Raw genomic sequence first — 27,286 nt, forward strand, 5'->3', positions numbered from 1 at the left:
TCAAGTTTATATGAGTTAAAACAGATTGAGGTAGCAAGGGGCAGTCGGGTAGCCCAGTGGTGGAAGCGTTCACTTGTCACTCGGGATTCGATTCCTCACATGGGTACAACGTGTGAAGCCTACTTCTGGTGTCCCCCGCCATGGTATTGCTGCATCATTGCTAAAAGCGGCGTAAAACCTCACTCACTCACTCACTCACTCACTCACTCACTCACTCACTCACTCACTCACTCACTCACTCACTCACTCACTCACTCACTCACTCACTCACTCACTCACTCACTCACCATTTGTCCATTCCGTTTATTTAACTTGTGAAACTGATACGGGAATGAAACTGTAGAAGCAATGACAGACAAGGGGAAATAACTCTATGGGACATACACAACAATGCACTGGTTGCCACTGTCATTTTATTTCGTTCAGTACGTGACACGTGCCGGTACAGTGCGGCCGCTAGCCATAGTTGCAGCGCTTGATGCTGACGTCAAACTTGAGTGACGGAGGACAGGACATCACCACCTCCGTACCGTGGTTGCAGAGGATGTACTTATTTGGGTCAGCGTGGGGGAGCAGTGCGCCGTTGTTGTTGCCGTTGCAGCCGGTGGAGACAGGGGTGACTTGGGAGATGGAGGGGGTGGAGGTTCCGAGGGCGGATGGTTTCACCCCAGATTGGCCAGTACACGATCTCCTGGCGTCATCCCATACTGTGCCGCTGGGACAATCCCTCATCCACAGTTTCCCAAATGCATCACACCGGATGTACCTGGACGGGTTTGGCGGGTAGGGGAAGTCGAATCGATGCTTGGCAATATTTGCAGGAGTGCATGGATTGGTGACATTGCAGGAGATCCCTCCCTCGACTGGTTCCGACCCACAGCTGATTGTGTCAGGGTTGTAGTGGGCTTTGCCGGGACATTGGGTGACGTACATGTTGCCCTTGAGGTCGCACCGGATGAACTTGGTGGAGTCAGAGGTGTGAGGTGAGGTGAAATTGGGTTTAACGTCGCGTCCAAGATTATTGCACTTATATAGCGACGTGCATGCACGTGTATGTGTGTGTGTGGCTGCTTGTACTAGTCCGGACTGATGCCGATTTATAGTGCTAGCTCACTGAGATACCATGCCGCAGTTTAACATGAATACCCCACTCAGTCAGAGGTGTGGGCGTGGTCACAGGCGTTGCCAGGGGAACAAGGGTTGGTAACATTGTAGAATGTATCTGAAACACATAAACTCTTGTAAATATCCCTTCTACACAGACAAGAAGTATTGTTAACGTTGTCATGTGATGGTATAAACTGAGTTATCACTGAGTTATATTCTGAGTTACATACTGTGTTATATACTGAGTTATTTACTGAGTTATATACAGAGTTATATACTAAGTTATATGTTGAGCTATATACTGAGTTATGTACTGAGTTATTTACTGAGTTATATACTAAGTTATATTTTGAGCTATATACTGAGTTACATACTGAGTTACATACTGAGTTATATACTGAGTTCCAAACTAAGTTATATACTGAGTTATATACTGAGTTACATACTGAGTTATATGCTAGGTTACATACTGAGTTACATACTGAGTTATATACTAGGTTACATACTGAGTTACATACTGAGTTATATACTGAGTTATATACTGAGTTACATACTGAGTTATATACTGAGTTATTTACTGAGTTATATGCTAAGTTACATACTGAGTTACATACTGAGTTACATACTGACTTATATACTGAGTTATATACTGAGTTACATACTGAGTTATATACTGAGTTACATTCTGAGTTATGTACTGAGTTATGGACTGAGTTATGTACTGAGTTATATACTGAGATATATCCTGGATTATATGCTAAGTCACATACTGAGTAACATACTGAGTTATATACTGAGTTATATGCTAAGTTACATACTGAGTTATTTACTGAGTTATATGCTGAGTTACATACTGAGTTATATACTGAGTTATATACTGAGTTATGTACTAAGTTATGTGAAGATATACCACTCAAATGAGAGCTGAAACAAAGTCATAAGAATCAACATAATAATTATGAGCAAATACGGCATGAGCTGACTGCTTAACCTATGAAGACAAATGTGAGTCATATACACCACCTGCCACACGTTAGATGGTTTGTGTAAACGTCCAAAATTTAATAAAACCGCACCATCACAGTTGTATCCGTTGTCCTCCAAGTCCTTCTTGGAGCACGGCCTTTCCTTCCCGCCTTCCTTACAGATTATCTGGGCCTCTGTTGAGACAAAACAATGTAGAGAAATATTGCTATAAGGGTAACTCTATATTTCAGGGCATTGTCATTTGAAGAAGACCATTAACTGCCCCACGAAGTCTATAAAGACATTTAGACACTAATCCCTCTGGCAAACAATGCAGAATGCCTACAACGTAGGTAGAAGCGATTGTATCTTTAAAAATATATCTTATTCCATGTGTCAAATCAGGTTACTTCCGCTACTCAGGAGCCGATAACGTTTGTAAAATCCAAATATCCCGTTGTTCATTTCGGACTGATGGTTTATGTAAAATATCTAGATTTTGGTGGATAAGATCTGGTCCCTTTGGTCCGAGACTAACGGACTAGTGTCCTTGTCTAACGCTGAAGGTGACCCACTTGTTGGTTGCTGGGAAATCCGCACGCTGAAACTGGCGTTGACACACGAAGCCAACTGGGCAACTAATACAGACAACCGAGTTCCAATGACAGTAATGTACAGTTGTCTCCCCTTCATCGTCTTGTTAAAGAAGATGACGCCAGGTTTGTTATCACTTGCAGTCTCTTTGACGTCATAGTAGGCGGGGCCTGGACGACGAATGGTGTAGGAAGCGTACATTTTGAGAGTGCCACACACCACCTCGCCCACCTGTGTAGTAACAATAAGGGTGAGTTACTAGGGGCACTAGTAAACATAGATTATGAAGGTGTCATTAACCCAGGAGAACGAAACGGTACTGACAGTTTGCAGAATAGACCTTGAACAAGACAGATACTGAAGAACAGGACTATCAAACTTAACTATGAAATCATCGTCAACATTTGATGTGTTTGTAGACAATAATTTCCATCACCCGTCAATACATTGGGCCACTTTGGTGTAGTCCCTTAACCAACGACTCAAGCGATGAGGGTGCTAATCATCGCTGATGTCATTGCTGCCACTTCACATCGTTCACAACATTGACAACAGCCTTGGGTTTAGAAAGAGTTTTGAATCTCCTGATAAACGACCACATTTGATTATCGGTCTGAAAGTTTACTTTCTTCGGAATTACACAGCAGAGTAGTGAAGGATGATAGAGTGTACGCACTGACGCCGGCATCAGATTAGGCATTGAAGAACCGACTACTGGCTGATTTCTAATTGTACAATCTGTACGGGAACGGTCCAGAGTCACTGCTACTTACCACTGCTTTTTCTTTGCCTGAGTCGGGTGTTGTGGTGTTATCGTCCTTAAATTCAAATGCGTCCTCCACAGTCTGGTTCACAGGTAGTGTTGTGTTGATGGTCGTGTTCACCTCCACTGCAGTCAGGGCTAAGGAAACCAATGACTATTAAACATTGAGTGTTTGCAATGTATTGGGTCTTTCGTTTCACAATATGAACAAAAGGGAATCATGCTGTCAGACGCACTTTCCCCTCATCATTTTTGGAGTATTAGATTATTGCTAGCATAGTTAAAGCTTTTGTTAGATTTTGTTAAAACACTGTTCCTAATCCTCCAATTTTGGTTTTTAACAACTACCTACCTCCACAGGAACTTTCCTTCAGTTGGTACAGGAGACTGTCAATCTCCCTGAAGCTGTTGAGCATGATCACGTGGGTACAGTAAGGATCTGTGGCCACGCCCCTCAATTCAGCCTCATCAGCGTTTCCTATACCGACAGATATCATGGTAATACCTGCACCTCTAGCCTTCTTAGCAGCACTGATAGTAGCTGTTTTACTGTTTGACCTGCCGTCAGTCATAAGGATCGCTACACGCTTGGCATTTGGCCGCGCACCTGCTGCTGGTCTGAACAGGACGTTGACAGTGTGGAGGATGGCTGCAGCTGTGTTGGTGCCACCACCACTCTTTCTGATTTTAGCTATGGCAGACACCAAGCTGCTTTTGGATGCAAAGTCTTTGAATTCAATATCATCTCCAACTGAGGAAGCATATTCAACAGTAGACCCTTTTACCTCATCTTCCGATATGTCTAGATTTTTCGTCACATTTTCCACGAACTTGATCATGTGATTAAAGTCACTTCTTGATACGCTCCCAGAACCGTCCAGGATGAATGCAAGGTCAAGCTGAGTCTTGCAATCTGGTGAAACACAAATGTATCAATGAAATGTTCTGCATGTTTAGTCTGTTCCTGTTCCAAAAAGTAATCTTAGCTACGAATGTTGAACGTCTACGTTAAAGTGTGAGAGTTATGATCACCTTAGTGCTACGGAAGCTTTGCAGAATGGAGTCCTCCATGTCAAGATTTAATAAAACCATATAATAAGTTAACAGCATACCAATTCCTTTCATTGCTCTGGCTTTTGTAACGAATCCAGACTGGCTGCCACTCGGTCTCAGCTTTGAGGCCCAGAACGAGGCCTGACTGCTGACGTCACCGGGAGGGCTGCTGCTGTGATACTTCTTTATGTAGAGAGCCGCTGCCAGCCCGGAGTACAGAGGCTTCCTCAGGTCTGACCAGGATGTGGTGCGCCAGTTGATGTTGAAGGCTGATTTAGCTTTGTTACACTCAGCCACTATGGACGAGGGGCAGGTCTTCGTCTCCAGGAACTTGCGTTCATCAATCTGTACCAGGGAAAGCATGTGTAATACATCTAGAACAGTAACAAAGTTACACTGTAATATGATACATATCTTAATAGTATTGGTTTAAACAAGATATTGTATCGATGACTTCTATATTCTAATACGATGCGATGATTCGGTACAGATCCTTATACGATTGTCAAGCGTACCAAATCGTCACATCTTAAAAGAGCAAAGAACTTGTCATCCATAAAGTATCTTAATTTCGCTAACCAACTTCTAAAAATGCGAATTAAAATTCAGGACATTTCAACCAAACTGGATCCCGGTGCAAACATAAACATCATGAGTACAATGGCAAAGAGCTGCAGTATTCCAGCATCAAAGTGACATCTTACAGAAGCGAACAAGGTCCAGGAACAAGGCCATGCTGAAGTAGAACTAGGGCCGGACATACTCCTCCACTTTCGTCATAACTGTGAAGAATAACAAGCAGTTTGTTGGTTACAAGACCTCGAGAGACTAGCTCTTGTCATGGGGCAATATGAAGTGACGAGATTTTCGACCTACATTCGGAAGTGTTTTGTGGGCTGGGAGGATGCCTCCACATCACACTGAAGGAAAGCGTTAAGCCAGTTGTAGAACCATGAAGCAAATCCCCTACTCAGTAAGATATCCATTTGAGAAATAATTCAATCACATGAAGGCTTTGAAGTCAAAGATCTAACAAAGTCGGTCATGCCACTGGTGGTCGTTCACATGAGAGGGAAAAACCATTCACCTGGACCCCAAGAATCTAAATAAGACTATTCTCTTCAATCTACCAACAGGTGAAGAAACATCAACGTTTGCAACAGCAAGTCTGCAGTAAAGTGGATTATCCATCAAAGATATTGGCTGCTGAAGCTGGACCACCAACATCCTGAGTTAACCAAACTCTCAAACCCATTCGCTGTCACCCTTCAGCAGGCCCATTGTTCAGCATCGATCCAGAGGTTACCACAGGATATTTCACTAGATGAAACACAACTAGGCATGGACACAAGCATTAATGACATGATAATCGTGGATAACCTGATCAATGTCCTTGAAAACTTTGGTGTTGTAGGACTCTAACTGAACAAAGAAAACTGTGAAAATTTGTGGCAATAAAATCCCCAAAGAAGGTATACCCCCAGATTGCGTAACAATCACATTTAGATGGCATACAAATCCAAGCAGGAAAGATTTCAGAATGGTCATATGAATAGAGGGTACATCCCTGAAGTGTCAATAGCCCACGAGGACACATTATGAGAAATAGAGAATCTCACCCGGGTGGTTTTTTTTTATATACAATATTTCACCAGGGGTGTCCTCTTTTAGCAACGAGTGTTGATAAATTTGATATTAAAAGATACGGGGGTGAAATTTTACTTATCATCCAACATCATTCTTCAAACTTTTTCAACTTAGTAGCATTGAGAAACCCCTACCGCCCCCAGACGACACGCCCACAACTGAAAAGCCATGAGAAACCCCTACCGTCCCTGACGGACACGCCCACCACAGAGTAGCCTTTGGAAACCCCTACCGTCCCTAGATGACACGCCCACAACTGAGTAGCCTTGATAAACCCCTTCCCTACCTAGCGGACACACCCACCACTGAGTAGCCATCAGCAATCCCTCAAGTGCCTTGCGGAAAAGCCGCCACTTATTAGCCATGATAAAACCCCTACCGTCCCTAGTGGACACGCCCACAACTGAGTAGCCGTGATAAACCCGTTCCCTCCTTAGCGGACACACCTACCACTGAATACTCACGAAAAACCCATATTGTCCCTAAAAGACACACCCACCATTGAGTGGCCATCAGCAATCCCTAAGGTGCCTTGCGGAAAAGCCCACCACTGAGTAGCCATGAGAAACCCCTACCATCCCTACTGGGCACGCCCACAACAGATTGGCCATGAGAATGTCCTAATTAAATAACGTCCCTAGCGGACATGCCCACAACTGAGTAGCCATGAAAAATCCACATTGTCCCTAGTGGACACGCCCATTACAGAGTAACACGGAAAACCCCTACCGTCCCCTGTAGACACGCTCACAACTGAGCAGCCATGAGAAACCCCAACCATCCCTTGCGAACACACCGACCACTGAGTAGGCATGAAATGTAGAGTAGCTGAAATGCCCACCACTGAGAAGCACAGGCTGGATTTCATACAGGTTCTGAATCAAGGGTACAGTTTTAATCATTACAGTGAGAGACCCCTACCGTCCATAGCGGACACACCCACCCGTGGGTAGACATGAGAACTCCTACCGTCCATAGCGGACACACCCACCACTGAGCAGTCACGAAAAACCCCTATTGTCCCTAAAGGACATGACGACCATTGAGTGCCCATCAGCAATCCCAAAGGTGCCCTGCGGAAAAGCCCACCGTGAGAATCTCTTACCGCCGTAGCGGACACGCCTACAACTGAGAAGCCATCGGAAACCCCTACCGTCCCCAGTGGACACGCCTACCACTGAGAAGCCATCTGAAACCTCTACCGCCCCTAGCGGACACACCTACCACTAAAAAGCCATCGGAAACCCCTACCGTCACCAGCGTCACCACTGATAAGAAATGAGAAACCCGTACAGCCATAGCGGACACACGTAGACAGAAAAGCCATCGGAAACACCTACCATCCCAAGCAGACAAGCCTTCCACTGAGAAGCATTGGGAAACCCCTACAGTCTATATCGGACACGCCCACCACTGAGAAACCATCGGAAACCTCTACCGTCCCTATCGGACACGCCTACAACTGACAAGCCATCGGAAATGCTGAAATGCATACCACTGAGAAGCCATCTGAAACCCCTACCGTCCCTAATGGACATGCCTACCACTGAGAAGCCATCGCAAACCCCTACCGCCCCTAGTGGACACGCCTACCACTGATAAGACATGAGCAGCCCCTACCGCCATAGGCAGACACATGTAGACTGAGAAGCCATCGGAAACATCTACCGTCCCTAGCAGGCACGCCTACCACTGAGAAGCCATCAGAAAACCCTACCGTCCCTTGGAGACTCGCCCACCACTGACATGCTTACAACTTAGGACACGCTTACCACTTAGGAGCCATGACAAACCCTTACTGCCATAGCGTGCACACGAAGACTGAGAAGCCATTGGAAACACCTACCGTCCCTAGCGGACACGCCTACCACTGAGAAGCCATCGGAAACACCTACCGTCTATAGCGGAAACGCCCACCACTGAGTAGCCATGAGAAACCCTTACCGTGCCTAGCAGACACGCCTACCACTGAGTAGCCATAACAAACCCTCACCGCCGTAGTGGACATGCCAACTACTGAGTAGGTATGAGAAAATCCTTACCGTGGTAGCGGACCCGTCTACCACTGAGAAGCCATGGGAAACACCTACCGTCCCTAGCGGACACGCCTACAACTGAGAAGCCATCGGAAATCTCTACTGCCCCTAGCGGACATGCATACCACTCAGAAGCCATGGGAAACCCTTACCGTCCCTAATGGACACGCCTACAACTGAGAAGCCATCGGCAACCCCTGCCGTCCCCAGTGGACACGCCTACCACTGAGAAGCCATCTGAAACCTCTACCGCCCCTAGCGGACACGCCTACCACTGAGAAGCCATCGGAAAGCCAAACTGTCCCTGGCAGTCTCGCCTACCACTGAGTAGCCATGAGAAACCCTTACCGTGCCTAGCGGACACACTTACCACTGAGTAGCCATGGCAAACTCTTACTGCCATACCGGACACGCCTTCCCACTGAGAAGCCATCGGAATCCCCTACAGTCCCTATCGGACATGCCTAACACAGCGAAGCCATCGGGAACCCTCTACTATCCCTAGCGGATACGCCCACCACGGAGCAGCCATGAGGAGTGAGTGAGTGAGTATGGTTTAACGCCGCTTTAAGCAATATTCCAGCAATATCACGGCAGGGGACACCAGAAATGGGCTTCAAACATTGTACCCATGTCGGGAATCAAACCCGGGTTTTCGGCGTGACGAGCGAATGCTTTAACCACTAAGCTACCCGACCGCCCGCAGCCATGAGGAACCCTTACCGCCGTAACGGACACGCCTACCGCTGAGAAGACATCGGAAACACCTACCGTCCCTATCGGACACGCCTACAACTGAAAAGCCATCGGAAATCCTTACCGCTCCTAGCGAACTTGCATACCACTGAGAAGCCATCGGAAACCCCTACCGTCCCTAATGGACACGACTACAACTGAGAAGCAATCGGAAACACCTACCGTCCCAAGCGGACACGCCTATCACTGAGAAGCCATCGGAAACACCTACCGTCCGTAGCGGAAACGCCCACGACTGAGTAGCCATGAGAAAATCCTTACCGTTGTAGCGGACACGCCTACCACCGACAAGCCATCGCAAACCCGTACCGTCCCTAGCGTTCACGCCCACTACTGAGCAGCCATGAGAAACACTTACTGCTGTAGCGGAAACACGTACCATTGAGACGCCATCGGAAACCCCTACCGCCCCTAGCGGACACGCCTACCACTGAGAAGCCATCGGAAGAACCTATGGTCCCTAGCGGACAGGCCTAACACTGAGAAGCCATGGGAAACCCCTACCGTCCCAAGCGGACACGCCTACCACTGAGAAGCCATGATAAACCACTAACGTCCATAGTGGACACGCCTACCACCGAGAAGCCATCGGAAACCCCTACCGCCGTAACAGACATGCCTACCACGGTGAAGCAATCGGGAACCGTCTACCATCCCTAGCGGATACGCCCACCACTGAGCAGCCATGAGAAACATTTACCGCCGTAGCGGACACATCCTACCACTGAGAAGCCATGGGAAACCCCTACCGCCCCTAATGGACACGCCTACAACTGAGAAGCCATCAGAAACCACTACCGTCCCCAGTGGACACGCCCACCACTGAGAAGCCATCAGAAACCCAAACCGTCCCTAGCGGACATGCATACCACCGAGAAGCCATCTGAAACCGCTACCGTCCCAAATGGACACGCCTACAACTGAGAAGCCATTGGAAACCCCTACCGTCCCCAGTGGACACGCCTACCAGTGAGAAACCATCGGAAAACCCTACCGCCCCTAGCGGACACGCCTACCACTTAGAAGGCAACGGACACCCCTACCGTCCGTAGCGTTCACGCCCACTACTGAGTAGGCCTGAGAAACCCTTACTGCCGTAGCGGAAACACGTAGCACTGAGAAGCCATCGTAAACCCGAACCGTCAGTAGCGCATACGCCTTCCATTGAGACGCCATCTGAAACCCCTACCGTCCCTAATGGACACGCCTACAACTGAGAAGCCTTTGGAAACCGCTACCGTCCCCAGTGGACACGCCTACCAGTGAGAAACCATCGGAAAACCCTACCGCCCCTAGCGGACACGCCTACCACTTAGAAGGCATCGGACACCCCTACCGTCCGTAGCGTTCACGCCCACTACTGAGTAGGCCTGAGAAACCCTTACTGCCGTAGCGGAAACACGTACCACTGAGAAGCCATCGTAAACCCGAACCGTCAGTAGCTCATACGCCTACCACTGAGAAGCCATCGGAAACCCCTACCGTCACTATCGGACACGCCTACAACTGAAGAGCCATCGGAAATGCTGAAATGCATGCCACTGAGAAGCCATCGGAAACCCCTACCGCCCCTAGCGGACACGCCTACCACTGACACGACATGAGAAACCCCTACCGCCATAGCAGACACACTTAGACTGAAAAGCCATCGGAAACATCTACCGTCCCAAGCAGACAAGCCTTCCACTTCCACTCAGAAGCATTGGGAAACCCCTACAGGCTATATCGGACACGCCTACAACTGAAGAGCCATCGGAAATCCTGAAATGCATGCCACTGAGAAGCCATCGGAAACCCCTACCGTCCCTAATGGACATGCCTACCACTGATAAGACATGAGAAACCCCGGGATTGCCTAAAAGTCGGGCCAAGAAAAGTCGGGCCGGGCCGGGCAAGCCGGTAATACTAAAAATGGATTGCAGAATAATAAAACGAAACGTGCATATCTAGGCAGATCTCAAATGTCCAGAAACGTATAGTTTTGCTCATTTAATTGAGTTTGAATCAAAATGTATCTTCAGCAATGAAATAAACTGATAATTATAGCTACATACCGAGTTCATACCGAAAAGTTAGTGTCTTGACTGTGTCTTTACTTTGATGAGAAGGTTTCTCACCGACCTTAGCGTGCAGGGGTGTGATGTCCTGGGCAGGAATTCGAAATGACAGTGTTTTGACTACTCTTCTTTCATTAATTAACGTGTTTGGCATACCTAATTAACCTTTACTAATTCATGTTAAACCAACACAGGATGTTTTCTGCAAGTGGATATTCGCGAATGTCATAGGACTGACACGACACGTGTTAATAACTGTCAAAGCACTTCTAAAATTACAACACATACTTTACATCTATAGACTAATTATAATATCATATCTACCTATATAACACTTTAGTGTCTCATATTTCAGTAGCAAACACGGTGCTTAAAAGTGAAGCCCTTTTCCCTCTACATTCTCTCTATCAGAAGTGTTTCGCTTGTGTTGGTCCGACTTGGCCCGGGCTGTCAAAATCAACTTTAAACACACAGACGTATCTTCAAATGTGCTTACATCTATAGATTAGTGTTATATCTACCTATATACTACTTTATAATGTCACGGTACATCGTATTTAAAGAAAACAAGGTGCTCAAAGTGAAGCAATTGTTATGTATTTTCTTAAGAAAATCTAAGTCAGAAGTGTTCGGTCCGACTTGGCCCGGGCTGTCAAAATCAACTTTAACCTCACAGATGTATCATCAAATGGATTCACATCTATAGATTAGTATTGTATCCACCTAAATACCACTTCATAGTGTCTCAGATCGCTGTAATCAAAGAAAACAAGGTGCTCAAAGTGAAGCCCTTTTCCCTCTACATTCTCAACATAGTCTCTATCAGAAGTGTTTGTCTTGTGTTGGGTCTGACTTGGCCCGGGCTGGCAAAATCAACTTTAAACACACAGCCGTATCTTCAAATGTGTTTACATCTATAGATTAGTGTTGTATCTACCTATATACTACTTTATAATGTCACGGTACATCGTATTTAAAGAAAACAAGGTGCTCAAAATGAAGCATTTCTACTGTATTTTCTTAAGAAAATCTATGTCAGAAGTGTTCGATCCGAGTTGGCCCGGGCTGTCAAAATCAACTTAAACCTCACAGATGTATCATCAAATGAATTAGCATCTATAGATAAGTATTATACCACTTTATAGTGTCTCCGATCGCTGTAATTAAAGAAAACAAGGTGCTCAAAGTGAAGCCCTTTTCCCTCTACATTATCAACATAGTCTCTATCAGAAGTGTTTGTCTTGTGTTGGGTCCGACTTGGCCCGGGCTGTCAAAATCAACTTTAAACACACCAGATGTATCTTCAAATGTGTTTACATCTTTGGATTAGTGTTATATCTACCTATATACCACTTTATAATGTCACGGTACATCGTATTTAAAGAAAACAAGGGGCTCAAAGTGAAGCATTTTTACTGTATTTTCTTAAGAAAATCTATGTCAGAAGTGTTGGGTCCGACTTGGCCCGGGCTGTCAAAATCAACTTTAAACATACAGATCTATCTTCAAATGTGTTCACATCCATAGATTAGTGTTATATCTATCTATGTACCACTTTAAAATGTCACAGTTTATCGCATTTAAAGAAAACCATGAGTTCAAAGTGAAGCCCTTTTTCCTCTACATTCTCAACATGACTAGTATAATATCTACCTATATAACACTTGATAATGTTGCACGATAACTCAAAGAAAACTGGCCTGTTAAAGTCGAGCACTTTCACTGTCTCTTCTCAAGAAAATTTCACCAAATGTGTTGGAGTGAAGTATACTCTTTAAAGTGAAGCCCTTTTTTCATAGTATGTGTCTGGTCGGAAAATCCCTTGCTTTTACATAATCCGTCGTGTTTGTTTTCAAGGATCATACTCACAGGGTAACAGTTGGAGAAGGTAAGGTGAGACACTTTGCATTTCAGGATAAACCTCTCCCTCAACCCTGCTTAATGCTTCTATTATCTATGAGTGTGTTTAGGAAAACAGGATTATCTGAGAGAGTTGTAATCTGCCATACCGCAAGAATACGTGCTGCATCTCCGAGCAGCTCGTTCTGTGGAAACACACTTCTCCTGAACCTGACTTGGACCACTCAGTATTATTGTCGTGATGGTTAATAGACGCCATAAATTAAAGTTCTCTATATATCTAGCAATTTTTTTTATATAAGCAACCCCTAAAGCCCCATCTTGGGTTGCAAACACCACTTTCGCCCCTTTCGGAAACACATTAAATGGCCTGGCCAGGCCAGTGTGCGAAATACGCATCAGTCGGAAAGCGCACGTTAAATCTCCAAAGTAAGTAAGTAAGTAAGTAAGTAAGTAAGTAAGCAACTTTGTTTTACAGTCGTGATGTTTAAGATTATCAACCACCCGGGACAAGTCGATCCGACAGGTTGAATGATACGCAGGATGCAAAAGGAGGTAAGCGCAAGTATGGTACAGAAACTGAAGTAAGTTGGGCTCTCTTAGTTTTCTGTATGCTTACACATCATCACGTCATACTGGATTCAATTTAGTTTCTTATTCTAATACTGCTAATCTTTGTCAGTGGCCAGTGAAAGTATCACAAGGGAAAATTCCCATATATGCAAAATATACAATTTGTATATATGGTATATCCAAAAATATACAATTTTGTATATATGGTATATAAAAAAATATACAATTTTGTATATATGGATAGATTTTACCACTGCTTTACTCAGTTCCTTTTTACTGGATTCTCACAATATGTGGTTGATATTGAAAATATTACTAATAATACCGGACAGTATTAATGCATGTGACAAATATACTTTAAAACTATGTTCATTATGACAACTATATTTGGAGTGTTATGAAATAATTGGCATTTATTCATGTTGACAGCATTTAACATAATAAAGAAATAGAAGATTTCAGCAGACTTTTGTAACTGTTAGATATATAATACGTCCGCCTACTGTTTACAAATAAGATGATCTATACATACAAGTAGTTCAGAGTAGTTTAAAACAGTGACGGTAAAATAAATTTATCGTGAATAGCGGAAAATATGAATATATACAATTTAATATATATGTTTCTGTTATGCCATGGTATGTTGATTCTGAATCTAAAATATTGCTTGATATTGTTTGCCAAACAGTTGTATGCACTGTCCATCGTGATACTTCTGCTTAAGTATATAAAAAAGGATGTTTGTTTAGACATGCGTTCATTGTAAACAACACCGTGTTTTCGTTTGCTGGTTAGCTTTTACAGGTAAAAGCAAAGTTAATCGCATTACTTCCGTGACGCATTTTAGGCCTGTCATACACATCCTGAAACAAATATATCCAATACAGCCGATGCAAGTCAATCATATTTGGCAAGACTAGATTACTGCAGTTATATATTTTATCAATATAATCAAACGATTGTTTTTATTTTTGTAAAATATGTTCATTTCAGAAACTAGATGTTAGTCTAGCCAGCAGTCTAAACTCGCATTAATTTGGTTACACGTTTCATGATTTACAGTATTCGTGAAGAATATGTAACAATTAGCCACAATTAGAGCCTTTGGTAGGAGTAGAGGGAATGATAAGCATAGACTTGCTAAGTATTTTATGATATTCATGATAGCTCAAAAGAAACTTTGATTTATGTTTGTAGTACACCCCAAAAAGAGGGATAACTCAAGTGATATATTAAGATGACATACAACTTATACATACTTACGTGTATAAACTACTATCAAACAGTGAGAATAACAGGTGTTTGCATAGAGGTGAGCATAACCTGCACCACCGGTGAAACAAACACACGCAAAGGCAAGTTAGTTGTTAAACCCGATTAGCACAAGTCAAAACAGAGAATTTCATCGGACATAACTCCATTTGCTACTTCTGTGGTAGTCACCAATCAACCCATTTATACTTACAAAAATAGCTTTAACCCTTTTAAAGCTTTGAGAAATTCAACAGTATGGGTTTGGTCTGACAGAGCAAGAAGCACAAATGGGGCATGTTTCGGCCAATGATTAGAGTATTCTTGCAAGTCTAAGGGTCCAACAGGAGTTATTTCTGCGACATGCTATTTCAAAACCCAAAATTCAGAGGGATATATATGAAAAGAAAAATTGAAATAATACAAATATATATTCCTTCCAGGTGAAGGCTATCACTTGAAATCAAATTAACAAAGCAGATTTTAGTCAATGACACATCTCTTGGGGTAGAAGTGCATCTCTGTCACCATGCTATGGTATTTCTGGAAAGGAAAGTTAACTTACAAAGTTGTAATATACGTGAAAGGCTTAATGTTGCTGATTAAGCGCAAAAATATAAACTCTAACTGACTGCTCAGTAACATTCATGTAATATTAGTAATATTCAAATAAGTGTACTTGTTCTAGGTGTGTGTGACGTGGAAACATATCTAAGCGTATAGAAGAAACGTCAACAAACTTGTAACTATGTATAAAATAATAAATAAGCCATGTCCTTCATATGTAACTGATCTTATACCACCAGCTGTGTCACAGAAGGTCAGTTATAATCTCAGAAACCGCCATGATTTTGTAGTTCCATTTGCACGGACATCTACGTTTAAAAGGTCTTATATTATAGATACATTAGGCCAATGGAATAATCTATCAACAGGAATCAGGGATAGTCCGTCAATATCTTATTTTAAAGCTGTCGCATCTGAGCAGCCTACATCACCACCTATGCACTATAATTGCAGTGAGAGATCTACAAACATATTGCACACTAGATTGAGACACAATTGTAGCACACTAAATTCCAACCTGTTTCGTGTTAATTATCTGATACTATTTCCTATAAACGCGGAGCTCCTTGTGAAAATTCATTCCATTTCTTCTTCCAATGTACCTTATATGATGATATTAGGGAGACATTACTGACAGCTATCGATAATCTTGGAGGACAAAAAACTCTAAATAGTATTCTTTTTTGTGATCCAAACTTAGATGTTTTCCTGAATACAAAAATATTCTTGTCTGTACACAAATTTATAGAAACGACTAACAGATTCAGTAGCTAGCATATTATTGTTTCCAAACTGTTAATCATTAATATTGTTAAATCTATATACAACACTAACATGTATTATATCAGCATATGTATGAGATGCACACTGTCTTCACTTTCCAGCACATTGTACATATCCTTCATATGAGCACTGTATATAAATTTATATTGCGCACTATGTTTCCACAATGTGATGCTTCAACTGTAAAATTGTTAATTTTCATTATGCAATCTTATGTATAACTGTATATAGGGAGAAGGTGGTAATAAGTGCTGCACTTGTGCCCAATCCCTTTGTCTTTTTGGACAATACAATATGTTTAAAAATAATAATAATAATAATAATAATAATAATAATAATAATAATAAGCAACCTTGACTATGATCAGGGTCCATTGGTATCCCTTCAGCAAGTGCGAATCAGGTCCTAACACATTTTTTGTTTGGTCATGTATCACGTGCTATACAGTCGAACCTCGCTTATCCGGACAATTGCTTTTTCTAAAATGTTGTCCGGATAAACGAGTTTCTGGATATCTGAATACCTTGTTAACTGACCAGAAGTCCTTCCCCTACCTCAATTCTACCGAGGCATATGTGAAATGAATGGCAAAAATATGATTTATGAAGGATCGACCAATTACTAATAAAATACATTGTGCTGTACAGACCTACGCAGCATGCTGTGACAGCGCACTGCATTATTGAAACGGCTGAAGAAATGCATATGTAACCTAGTTTAGACTATGCACTTGTTTTGTATACCGATACGACGGCGAGGTTGGGGCAACCTGACACACATGAGCATGAATTGCCATGTTTACCTGTACTAGTTGAAAGCCAAGGTTGAAGTCATTCATGTGTGAAAAATGTTGTCGAGGCATCTGTAAACGGCTAAAGAAATGAAAATGTAGCATAATTTACTCTATGCACTTGCTTTGTGTACAGATACGACGGCGAGGTAAGGGCAACCTGACACACATGAGCATTAATAGCCATGTTTACCTGTACTTGTACTTGGCTGCCAAAAATGCTGTCGAGGCATCTGTACATCTTCTTTGTCGAATTGCATTATTAAATTACATCAAGATGAGACATCATATACATTCATATATATTTGTTGAGCACGAAACCTTGAAGTGTAGCCAGGACATTTCCAAGAAACTATGGGCGGCCATGTAGCTTCAATATCTTATAAATTGTATCACTGAACATAGGTCATAGGTGTATTCAGTAAACAAAGATCTGAAGGGCTGTATTTCCTTCATCGAACACACTATGCGCTCATCACAGTTTGTGACGGATTACGGATACGATCGAACTAGCAGTTGTTTGGCAAGTGGGTTTTGCTAAGATTTGTTATCTTGTTCTCTCTCTACCCTTTACTTCCTTAATCACAATTTAAATCCTAAATAGACTTTCGGGCCTAACATTGTGGCAATTTTAGACCCTCTGTTTCTGTATTTACTTGAGCTCATTTCCCCTAAGGTATACACATCTCATAAGACTAAGTCATCAATGATGTCAAAGCTGTCTGAAATGTTTCTTATGAACAGTTTATGAAGCTAAACAATGTCCAAGTGACTTAAGCACAAAAATACGCGAACACTTCTGACATAGAATTTCTTAAGAAAATACAGTAAAAATGCTTCACTTTGAGCACCTTGTTTTCTTTAAATACGATGTACCGTGACATAATAAAGTGGTATTTAGGTAGACATAATACCAATCTAAACATAAGAATCCATTTGATGATACATCTGTGAGGTTTAAGTTGATTTTGACAGTCCGGGCCAAGTCGGACCCAACACAAGACAAACACTTCTAAAAAGAGACTATGTTGAGAATGTAGAGGGAAAAGGGCTTCACTTTGAGACCCTTTTGTTTAAGTAGAGCGATCTGAGACACTATAAAGTGGTGTTTAGGTAGATATAATACTAATCTAAAGATGTGAATCCATTTGATGATACATCTGTGAGGTTTAAGTTGATTTTGACAGCCCGGGCCAAGTCGGACCCAACACAAGACAAACACTTCTAGAAAGAGACTATGTTGAGAATGTAGAGGGAAAAGGCCTTCACTTTGAGCCCCTTTTCTTTAAGTACAGCGATCTGAGACACTATAAAGTGGTATTTAGGTAGATATAATACTAATCTAAAGATGTGAATCCATTTGATGATACATCTGTGAGGTTTAAGTTGATTTTGACAGTCCGGGCCAAGTCGGAACCAACACTTCTGACATAGATTTTCTTAAGAAAATACAGTAAAAATGCTTCACTTTGAGAACCTTGTTTTCTTTAAGTACAGTGATCTGAGACACTATAAAGTGGTATTTAGGTAGATGTTATACTAGTTTATAAGTGTGAATCCATTTGATGATACATATGTGAGTTTAAAGTTGATTTTGACAGCCCGGGCCAAGTCGGACCGAACACCTGTGTGACTGTTGAGAGTATAGGGAGAACAGGTCTACTTTAACCAACGTGTCTCAGTGACATTATAAAGTGGTATTCACTGATATATAGAACGTTCCTATTAATATAAACACTTTGCTCACAGATGGAAATTTGTATCATGATAGCTAGAAGTATTTGATACGTTTCAAATCTTACTTCGTTTAACGATTGCTCTTTTATATGTTACCAAGATCAGCGACGCTTACACACTGCTCCACTTTCTGGTTTTCAAGCGATTTACTCCGAATTACTTATTTATGGTGCACTTTTTTGTTTGGTGATTGTTCATTAATGTCATGTGTGTATGTTGCATCAATTATATGTAGGTATGATCGCCGATAATGAAGTAATTAGCCAGTAACACTTTGGCCCGTCTTGGCCCGGCCCGGCCCGACTTTTAGGCAATGCCAGAAACCCCTAACCGCCATAGCAGACACACGTAGACTGAGAAGCCATCGGAAACCCCTACCGTCCCTATCGGACACACCTACAACTGAAGAGCCATCGGAAATACTGAAATGCATACCAGTGAGAAGCCATCTGAACCCCCTACTGTCCCTTATGGACACGCCTACCACTGAGAAGCAATCGCAAACCCCTACCGCCCCTAGCGGACACGCCTACCACTGATAAGATATGAGAAACCCCAACCGCCATAGACGGCACAAGTAGACTGAGAAGCCATCGGAAACATCTACCGTCCCTAGCCGACACGCCCACCACTGAGGAGTCATCGGAAAACCCTACCGTCCCTAGCGGACCCTCCCAGCACTGAGTAGTCATGACAAACCCTTACTGCCATAGCGGACACACGAAGTCTGAGAAGCCATCGGAAACCCCTACCATACCTAATGGACACGCCTACAACTGAGAAGCCATCTGAAACCCCTACCGTCCCAAGTGGACACGCCTACCACTGAGAAACCATCTGAAAACCCTACCGTGCCTAGCGGACACGCCAACCACTAAGAAGGCATCGGAAACCCCTACCGTCCCTAGCTTTCACGCCCACTACTGAGTAGCCATGAGAAACCCTTACTGCCGTAGCGGAAACACGTACCAATGAGAAGCCATCGTAAACCCGTACCGTCCGTAGCGCACACGCCTTCCATTGAGACGCCATCTGAAACTCCTACCGTCCCTAGCGGACACGCCCACCACTAAGAACCCATGAGACACCCATACCGCTGTAGCGGACAGGCCTACCACTGAAAAGCCATCGGAAACCCCTACCGTCCCTATCAGACACGCCTACCGCTGAAGAGCCATCGGAAATCCTGAAATGCATACCACTGAGAAGCAATCGGAAACCCCTACCGCCCCTAGCGGACACGCCTACCACTGACAAGACATGATAAACCCCTACCGCCATAGCAGACACACTTAGACTGAGAAGCCATCGGAAACATCTACCGTCCCAAGCAGACAAGCCTTACACTGAGAAGCATTGGGAAACCCCTAGAGGATATATCGGACACGCCCACCATTGAGAAGCCATCGGAAACCCCTACCATCCCTATCGACATGCCTACAACTGAGAAGCCATCGGAAATCCTGAAATGCATGCCACTGAGAAACCATCGTAAACCCCTACCGCCCCTAGCGAACACGCCTACCACTTAGAAGTATTGGAAACCCCTACCGTCCCTATCGGTCACGCCTACAACTGAAGAGCCATCGGAAATACTGAAATGCAGACCAGTGAGAAGCCATCTGAAACCCCTACCGTCCCTAATGGACATGCCTACCACTGAGAAGCCATCGCAAACCCCTACCGCCCCTAGCTGACAAGCCTACCACTGATAAGATATGAGAAACCCCAACCGCCATAGTGGGCACACGTAGACTGAGAAGCCATCGGAAACATCTACCGTCCCTAGCCGATAAGCCCACCACTGAGAAGCCATCGGAAAACCCTACCGTCCCTTGCGGACCCGCCCACCACTGAGTAGTCATGAGAAACCCTTACCGTGCCTAGCGGACACGCCTACCACTGAGTAGCCATGACAAACCCTTACTGCCATAGCTGACACACGAAGACTGAGAAGCCATCGGAAACCCCTACCATCCCTAATAGACACACATACAGCTGAGAAGCCATCAGAAACCCCTACCGTCCCTAGCGTTCACGCCCACTACTGAGTAGCCATGAGAAACCCTTACTGCCGTAGCGGAAACACCTCCCACTTAGAAGCCATCGTAAACCCGTACCGTCCGAGGCGCATCCGCCTTCCATTGAGACGACATCTGAAACTCCTACCGTCCCTAGCGGACACGCCCACCACTAAGAACCCATGACACCCATACCGCTGTAGCGGACAGGCCTACCACTCAGAAGCCATCGGAAACCCCTACCGTCCCTATCGGACACGCCTACAACTGAAGAGCCATCCGAAATCCTGAAATGCATACCACTGAGAAGCTATCGAAAACCCCTACCGCCCCTAGCGGACACGCCTACCACTGACAAGACATGAGAAACCCCTAACGCCAGAGCAGACACACGTAGACTGAGAAGCCATCGGATATCCTCAAATGCATACCAATGAGAAGCCATCGAAAACCCCTACCGTCCCTAGCGGACACGCCTACCACTGAGAAGCCATCGGAAGCACCTACCGTCGTAGCGGACAGGCCTACCACTGAGTAGCCATGAGAAACCCAAACCTCCGTAGGAGACATTCCTTTCACTGAGAAGCCATCGGAAGCACCTACCGTCCCTAGCGGACTCGCCAACCACTGAGTAGCCATGACAAACCCTTACTGGCATGGCGGACACACGAAGACTGAGAAGCCATCGGAAACCCCTACAGTCCCTAGCGGACACGCCTACCAATGAGAAGCCATCGAAAACCCCTACAGTCCCTACCGGACACGCCTACCACTGAGAAGCCATGGGAAACCCCTATCGATAGAAGCGGACACACCTTCCACTGAGTAGCCATGACAAACCCTTACTGCCATAGTGGACACACGAAGACTGAGAAGCCATGGGAAACCCCTACAGTCCCTAGCGGACACGCCTACCAATGAGAAGCCATCGAAAACCCCTACCGTCCCTACCGGACACGCCTACCACTGAGAAGCCATGGGAAAACCCTACCGATAGAAGCGGACACACCTTCCACTGAGTAGCCATGACAAACCCTTACTGCCATAGCGGACACACGAAGACTGAGAAGCCATCGCAAACCCCTACCGCCCCTAGCGGACACGCCCACCACTGACAAGACATGAGAAACCCCTAACGCCATAGCAGACACACGTAGACTGAGAAGCCATCGGAAACATCTACCGTCCCAAGCAGACAAGACTTCCACTGAGAAGCATTGGGAAACACCTACAGGCTATATCGGACACGCCTACTACTGAGAAGCCGTCGCAAACCCCTACCGTCCCTCGCGGACATGCGCACCACTGTGTAGCCATGAGAAACCCTTACCGTGCCTAGCAGACACGCCTACCACTGCGTAGCCATGACAAACCCTTACCTCCGTAGCGGACATAAACACCACTGAGTAGCCATGAGAAACCCTTACCGTTGTAGCGGTCACGCCTACCACTGAGAAGGCATTGTAAACCCAAACTGTCCCTATCGTTCACGCCCACTACTGAGTAGCAATGAGAAAACCATACCGCCGTAGCACACACACCATACCACTGTGAAGCCATCGGAAACACCTACCGTCCCTTGCGGACACGCCTGCCACTGAGAAGCCATCGGAAGCCCCTACCGTCCCTATCGGACACGCCTACCTCTAAGTAGCTATCGGAAACCCCTAGCGTTCCTAGCAGACACGCCTAATACTGATAAGACAAGAGAAAACCTTACCGCCGCAGCGGACACACCTACCACTGAGAAGCCATCGGAAACCCCAACCGTCCCTAGCGTTCACGCCCACCTCTGAGGAGCCATGAGAATCCCTTACAGCCTTTGCGGAAACACGTACCAATGAGAGGCAATCGGAAACCCTTACCGCCGTAGCGGACACGCCTACCACTGAGAAGCCATTGGAAACCCCTACCGTCCCTATCGGACACGCCTACCTCTAAGTAGCTATCGGAAACCCCTAGCGTTCCTAGCAGACACGCCTAATACTGATAAGACAAGAGAAAACCTTACCGCCGCAGCGGACACACCTACCACTGAGAAGCCATCGGAAACCCCAACCGTCCCTAGCGTTCACGCCCACCTCTGAGGAGCCATGAGAATCCCTTACAGCCTTTGCGGAAACACGTACCAATGAGAGGCAATCGGAAACCCTTACCGCCGTAGCGGACACGCCTACCACTGAGAAGCCATTGGAAACCCCTACCGTCCCTAGCGGACACGCCCATCACTGAGTAGCCATAAGAAACCCCTACCGCCGTAGCAGACATATCCTACAACTGAGAAGCCACCGGAAACCCTTACCGCCGTGACGGACACGCCTACCTCTGAGTAGCCATGAGAAACCCTTACCGTGCCTAGCGGACACGCCTACCACTGAGTAGCCATGAGAAACCCCTAGCATCCCTAGCGGACACGCCCACCACTGAGTAGCCATGAGAAACCCTTACCGTGCCTAGCGGACACGCCTACCACTGAGTAGCCATGAGAAGCCCCTAGCGCCCCTAGCGGACACGCCTTCTATTGAGAAGCCATCGGTAAACCAAACCATCCCTAGCGTTCACGCCAACTACTGAGAAACCCTGTGCGCCGTACCGGAAACACGTACCACTGAGAAGCCATCGGAAACCCTTACCGCCTTAGCGGACACGCCTACCACTGAGAAGCCATCTGAAACCCCTACCGTCCGTAGCGCACACGCCTACCTCTGAGAAGACATCGGAAACCCCTACCGTCCCCAGCGGACACGCCTACCACTGAGTAGCCATGACAGACCCTTACCGCCGAAGCGGACATGCCCACCACTGAGTAGCCATGAGAAACCCATACCGTTGTAGCGGTCACGCTACCACTGAGAAGGCATCAGAAAACTCAAACTGTCCCTATCGTTCACGCCCACAACTGAGTAGCCAAGAGAAACCCTTACCGCCGTAGCAGATACACCTACCATTGAGACGCCATCTGAAACCCCTACCGTCCCTAGCGTATACGCCTACCACTGAGTACCCATGAGAAACCCATACCGCCGTAGCGGACACATCCTACCACTGAGAAGCCACCGGAAAGCCCTACCGTCCCTTGCGGACACACCTACCACTGAGAAGCCATCGGAAACCCCTAGCATCCCTAGTGGACACGGCTAATACTGATCACATTTTAGTTGATGAGAAACCCTTACCGCCGTAGCAGACACATCCTATCACTGAAAAGCCACCGGAAACACCTACCGTCCGTAACGGACACGCCCACGACTGAGTAGCAATGAGAAACCTGTACCGTCCTTAGGGGACATGCATACCACTGAGAAGCCATCGGAAATACTTACCTCCCAAACGAACACGCCTACCACTGAGAAGCCATCGGAAAACCCTACCGTCACCAGCGGACACGCCTACTACTGAGAATCCATGGGAATCCCCTACCGTCCGTACCGGAGACGCCTACCACTGAGAAGCCATCGGATACCCCTATCGTCCCTAGCGGACACGCCTACTACTGAGAAGCCATGGGAAACCCTTACTGCCGTAGCGGACACGCCTACCACTGAGATGCCATCGGAAACCCAAACCGTCATTAGCGTTCACGCCAACTACTGAGTAGCCATGAAAAACCCTTCCGTCCCTAGCGGACACGACTACCAATGAGTAGCCATGAGAAAAAACTACCGTCCCTATCGGACACACCTACCACTGAGAAGCCATCGGAAGCCCCTACCGTCCCTATTGGACACGCCTACCACTAAGTAGCCATCGGAAACCCCTAGCATCCCTAGCGGACACGCCTAATACTGATCACATTTTAGTTGATGAGAAACCCTTACCGTCCCTATCGGACACGCCTACCACTGAGAAGCAATCAGAAACCCCAACCGTCCCTAGCGGACATGCCTACCACTGAGAAGCCATGGGAAACCCCAACCGTCCCTAGCGGACATGCATACCACTGAGAAGCCATCGGACATGCAGGTATTGTCAAGCGGTCATTTCACGAGAGTTAATTCATTTACGTACTGTCATTCGAGGAACTTAATACAAAGGCATAATGTGGCTGAATATGAACAATTACGACAGTTCTAGCCAATGTTAATAGCCTCAGAAATCATGGAAATATACATCAATATACAGGACGGTATACAAACATCGTTGATTTTTTCAACCTTACTCTTACTAGAATCAAGCCTTGTCGATGAGCCTACCTGCCAGATGCCCCCGTCATACCCAGATCTGTATGTCTTGGCATCTGTTCCGTCTTTTGTCTCCACGTAGGCCAGACGTCGCAGGAACAGACGGTCGTCCCCGAGGATGCAGTTGGACCTGATCCTGTCAACGACAGCCTTGACGACAGCGGTGCCGGAAGCACCTGAGGACATGGTCAAGTCCACGCTCCCTCCAGTCCCCAGAGCGCTGGGCAGGAACAGCGCCCAAAGTAGATACATCAGCATTCTTCTTCACTGTTGTTTCTCTGGACCGCTTCTGCAGGTGGAATATATATATACTGTACCTGGGTGTTGAGGAACTATTGCGGTATCAGGTTTAGAGGTAAATTAAATCACATGAGATTCTGCAGAGTACAGATCCATGTGGTCGCTTGGCAGATAGCTACAGACAGGTACGAGAGATGGCTACGCCCACTAACTAGCCTGAAGGGTCACGAAGACTTGTGCAGATACCTACATTAGTTAAAACAATGACCACCTGAGCGCTTAAAACCCCCCGTTACCTAGCATTTGGCCCCCGGACCCTACAATATGCGTCGAGAATGGCTGATCAATTGTACTTGCTGGGGATGCAAAATCAGCCATTTTGGGCGCGTTTGTTGTTTTATGCTGCATTCGGCAATAGTGCAGCTGTATGACGTCGGTCTGTACATAATCGAGTCTGTGGTTGATATTGTGAACATGGTTACGATGACACGATTTGTCGGCATGTCCGGGACGGCATCCAGTAACATCCACAGATAGTAGAACTGGCAACTGGCATATCAAAGCACATCACATTCACATCGACTTTAAATCGACTTCATATCAATACCACTTGTGGGCATTAAGGCACATCCTTGATTACAGACGCATTGTCATAACATATACTATCTACATACATAAGATAACAACGAGATAAATCCAAAAGATCAATAAGGAACGAAGTGTGTGTTTTTTTCACGTTAAAACATTGTTCTATCATTATGTTATTTCTGGAAATTCGAACATGCACTGGCAATATGCTGACGTTGTACATTGAACGACATCCATTTTGAGAGGGACGTGTCTAGTGAGTTGTTACCCATAGATGTAGCTGGGCAACGCAAATAAACGCAGGAGAGATGTGACAATCTGTATTGAGATTAAAGGTAGACATATGAGAGTATGCAGGAATGATCAACGTGCGCATACAATGGACGTGTCCAACATATCCGAGGTCGGATTTTATTGAGGGAGTCATCATTTTGAAAATACGGGTAAATAGTTTTATCATCAGAGGCTGTAAATAATGTTGATATATCATCTAAGGAATGAACGACTCGTGGTCGTCGTTTATCGTACGATAACACACTGCAGGAAGAATAAACCACAGGCTCCCCTCGTGGTTTATTCTGCTTGCAGTGTTTTATTATACGATAAACAACCTTCACTCGTTGTTTTGTTCTTTAATGTACACCAGGAGATCTACACAGTAGCCAGGGGGCAATGAGATGTACGTCTTGCAGGAGGTGAGGTGAAATTGGGTTTAACGTCGCGTCCAAGATTATTGCACTTATATTGCGACGTGCATGCACACGTGTGTGTGTGGCTGCTTGTATTAGTCCGGACTGATGCCGATTTAAAGTGCTAGCACACTTACCATGCCGCAGTTTAACATGAATACCCTACTCAGACACAGTACACTGACTCCGAGCCGACCAGTCCTTGTCTTCCGTGGTTTAATGCCGAGCGCCAGAAAGGATAGCAACAAGTACCATCTTTTAACGTCTTTTGGTATGACGATGCCGGGGATCGAACGTCGGACCTTCCGCTTTCCGGGCGGACGCTATACCACTAGACCACAGAGGCGGTCACGTCCTGCAGGAACCCTCAGGAATCCGTGAGAGAGTGAGTTTGGTTTAATGCCACGGGTGTAACTCTGCACGGCGAAATGTTTGACCTCAGACGACTGAGCCACCCTTTACCCCTCATACAGCGGATTGACGTGCGACATAAATATCACACGGATCATTGCTATGCTTGTCTGCTCGCTCCCGGCATCATGGACAAACATACGTATTGATCGGCCTCTATATCGCACAGACCCGTGTAGATCCGGGATAGAATAGGTCTTCAGGAACCCATGCTTGACGTACAAGGCGTTCTTGTCGTGAGAGGAGACTAACGGGATCAGGTGGTCAGGCTCGCCGACTTGGCTGATGCATGTCATCGTATCCCAATTGCGTGGATCAATGTTCATGACGTGAATCACTGGATTGTCTGGTCCTGACTCGATTCTGTACAGACCGCCGTCATTTAGCTGGAATATAGCGGCGTTAGACAACAAACAAACAAAATTGTATCGTACCTCAGCATGTTTGCGACAAGGACACTGGTGGAACTTACCTTGCGTGACGTGGTCCTGATGCTAGATGAGCTGTGGGACAAAAGACATGGGTATTTAATACCCTGATACCCCATTCAGTTGAAGGTGTGCCCAGGAGGTGGCGCTGTCGAGAACGTGAATTCACACTGTGATGTAACACTTGT

At 45.5% G+C, this 27,286-nt stretch overlaps 1 protein-coding gene across 1 annotated transcript; it reads right to left on the reverse strand.

Moving 5' to 3' along the window:
• Nucleotides 1–396: 396 nt before the first annotated feature.
• Nucleotides 397–27,273, reverse strand: LOC125371585. The gene is made up of 9 exons (XM_048382745.1): nt 27,143–27,273; nt 24,755–25,031; nt 4,543–4,828; nt 3,783–4,343; nt 3,441–3,568; nt 2,649–2,898; nt 2,184–2,267; nt 1,158–1,222; nt 397–1,098 (listed from the first exon to the last, which is right to left on the reverse strand). Exons 2-9 carry the CDS (start codon nt 24,998–25,000, stop codon nt 457–459), a joined length of 2,262 nt encoding a protein of 753 aa, XP_048238702.1. The 5' UTR covers nt 25,001–25,031; nt 27,143–27,273; the 3' UTR covers nt 397–456.
• Nucleotides 27,274–27,286: the final 13 nt, after the last annotated feature.

The sequence above is a fragment of the Haliotis rufescens genome, unplaced genomic scaffold (genome assembly GCF_023055435.1).
Source record: "Haliotis rufescens isolate VD_foot unplaced genomic scaffold, xgHalRufe1.0.p SCAF_41, whole genome shotgun sequence".
Taxonomy (NCBI): domain Eukaryota; kingdom Metazoa; phylum Mollusca; class Gastropoda; order Lepetellida; family Haliotidae; genus Haliotis; species Haliotis rufescens.